The 2,545-nt window shown below is 42.9% G+C and overlaps 1 protein-coding gene across 1 annotated transcript; it reads right to left on the bottom strand.

Moving 5' to 3' along the window:
* Window positions 1-499: 499 nt before the first annotated feature.
* Window positions 500-1,375, bottom strand: LOC128125411 (mas-related G-protein coupled receptor member B4-like). The gene has a single exon (XM_052762807.1). The coding sequence runs from the start codon at window positions 1,373-1,375 to the stop codon at window positions 500-502; it is 876 nt and encodes a 291-aa protein (XP_052618767.1).
* Window positions 1,376-2,545: the final 1,170 nt, after the last annotated feature.

Below are 2,545 nucleotides of genomic sequence, written 5' to 3'. Positions count from 1 at the left end.
TACTTTCTCACAATGTTTAGAAAACAAATTGTAAAAAATAGGGACATTTCTATTAAATATAGTATTCATTTAATCTTTATCAAGTTCAGAAACCCTGACCTTCCCTGTGCTGCCATGGGCTTCCTTTGGAGGGTTTGTCTATAGTGGGAGTTTTCCTGGCCTCAAGTGATTTGATTAAAAAGTTTACATCACATAGGGATACAGTGAGGCACACATAAGGCAGCTTATGGTGTTGTAGACAGTTTCTGTTCACCAAGCCCCATTTCACCCATTTTCTAGAAAATGACTATTTTCTCAATCAGTTGAACAAGGTTGTGAAAATGGCCAACACAGATAAAGGCCAAGGGGATATTCTAAACAACTGTGTCTGATCAAGGACTCACTCAACTAATACATCAGACTGTTTCCTGCTCTCAATGATTTCCTGAAGAAGCCCTGTCTCTACCTTCTTCTCAGGAGTATCCTGTATGACTTTCTGCAGATGAAGCTTTGGAGTCTGCTACTGGAACGTGCAAGGCCTAATGGAGTCAACAAGGAAGTAAATGATGGGCTTGGCACAGCTGTTAACACAGGACAGGAAAGCTGTAACTGCAGAAACATTGCAAGGGAAAACTCTATGCAACTCCATAATCCAATCTAAGAGGAACCAATTAATACCAAAGGGAAGACCAAAGAGTAAGAAGATCAGCACTGTGAGTGCAATGGTCACATACAACCTGGTCACAAGAATCCTCTGTGAGCCACAGAAGATCCTGACCAACAGGACCAGGCTAGATCCACAAGAAACCACAGATAATACTAATACAAATGCAGCAGTGATAAAATTATAAGTCCTACAGGAAGAATGGTCATAATAACTAAGTAGTAAACCACAACCATCCCCTGTCAGGAGGCTCAACAGTAGAGAGAAGGTCCAGAGCAGTGCACACAGGACAGATGACATGTGCCTTGGGCACTGGCACTGATATGAGATGGGCCACAAAACTGACAGAAAATGCTCAACACTGATGGCTGCAATCATACATAAACCTGCAAGGTAAGCAAAGATTAATACATTGATGAGAAATATGGGAATATTGAAGTAGGAGGTATGAAACAGAAGAAGGATATGCTCCAGGGCATACATTGCCTGAAAGCAAAGGTAGAGTAAGTCAGCCCCAGCAAGGTTGAAGATATATACAGAGAATTCATTCTTTTGCATGTGAGAGGCCTGAATCCACAGCACTATGGCATTTCCCGCCAGCCCAACCACAGCAATGATGATAGTAAGAATATTGATGATTTTGTCCATGGTGACACAGTGTAAGCTTTCACTGTAGTAACTTCCATTCGTTGTTATGTTGTCAGTGCTCCAGGCTGGGGTGGATGGACCCATGCTTGAGAGTGTTCCATTGATGTTCCTGCAAAGTAAATTGAGATATGAACACATGAAACTTTTTGTCAAGACCACCTGGCTATGTGGGAATGTCTGGCATAGGTTCATAAGGAGGGGATAACAGGCTTGCAGAGATAAAGTAATTCATCAAACCCCTACAGTGCTAGAAACTTCTTTTAAATCCAGTTTGTATTATTCAGTCTATCTGCAGACCACTGCCTCTAGGGATGTTGGGGCAGTTGATGGTCCCAGTCCAGTTGCTAAGCATCTTATGCTGTGTCAGGAAGAGACAGAATTCTGAAACTAACTTTCTTTTTGTTCCAGGGCTGAGGTTCCTTCTCTGGTGTAGGAATATGGAAGATGCTGGCACAAGCCATAGCTGCCCTCAGTCACTGTAAGGGATCTACCAAACAGGGAAAGTGGAATCATAAATGAGAGTCATGAAGGGAATGTGACTTATGAAGACCTGTGTAGGAAAAGTCACACTTCTTATGCTAGATGGGCTGAGTCTTCATTTAAAAATTTTAAAACTAGAAGTCAGAGAAGCCTTGAATGACATCAAGCACTTTTCTGTGTGTGATTATGTCACCAGTGTCCTGTTCTCTACAGGGTTACCGGGGAGAGTTAAGAACTATAACAAATGAGCAAGTTCAAGGGTAGTTGAAAATTTGGAGTAAATGTTGTTCTGGTTGTGACTAGTACTTACATGCATAGCATAAATCTCTGGCATGAAAAGCATGGGCTGTGCTGCAGAGGAAGCTAGAGAGCACCTCCATTTGGGAATAGTGTCCTCACCCCTGAGAAGAGCTTTTAGATCTATACATGGCTGGAAACAGTCTGGAAAACAGAGCAGCATAGCTGGGAGGTATAGCCTCATTCAGAGCTTTCTTTCCACTTCACTTCTCCATACAGACATCCTTAATAGGCTTCTATTTCTCACCCCTAAAGCCACAGAGACATTTGAAGAAAAGAAAGCCTTTTTTTTTTGAGACAGGGTTTCTCTGTGTAGCTTTGCGCCTTTCCTGGATCTCGCGCTGTAGACCAGGCTGGCCTCGAAATCACAGAGATCCGCCTGCCTCTGCCTCCCGAGTGCTGGGATTAAAGGCGTGCGCCACCACCGCCCGGCATGCCTTTCTTTTCTTAATTTTTGTATTCATTTTACATACCGAC

The sequence above is a fragment of the Peromyscus californicus genome, unplaced genomic scaffold, assembly GCF_007827085.1.
Source record: "Peromyscus californicus insignis strain IS unplaced genomic scaffold, ASM782708v3 Scaffold_4__1_contigs__length_199733344, whole genome shotgun sequence".
Taxonomy (NCBI): domain Eukaryota; kingdom Metazoa; phylum Chordata; class Mammalia; order Rodentia; family Cricetidae; genus Peromyscus; species Peromyscus californicus.
The sequence above is the reverse complement of the archived record's forward strand: the minus strand, read 5'-3'. Positions and strand labels throughout refer to the sequence as shown.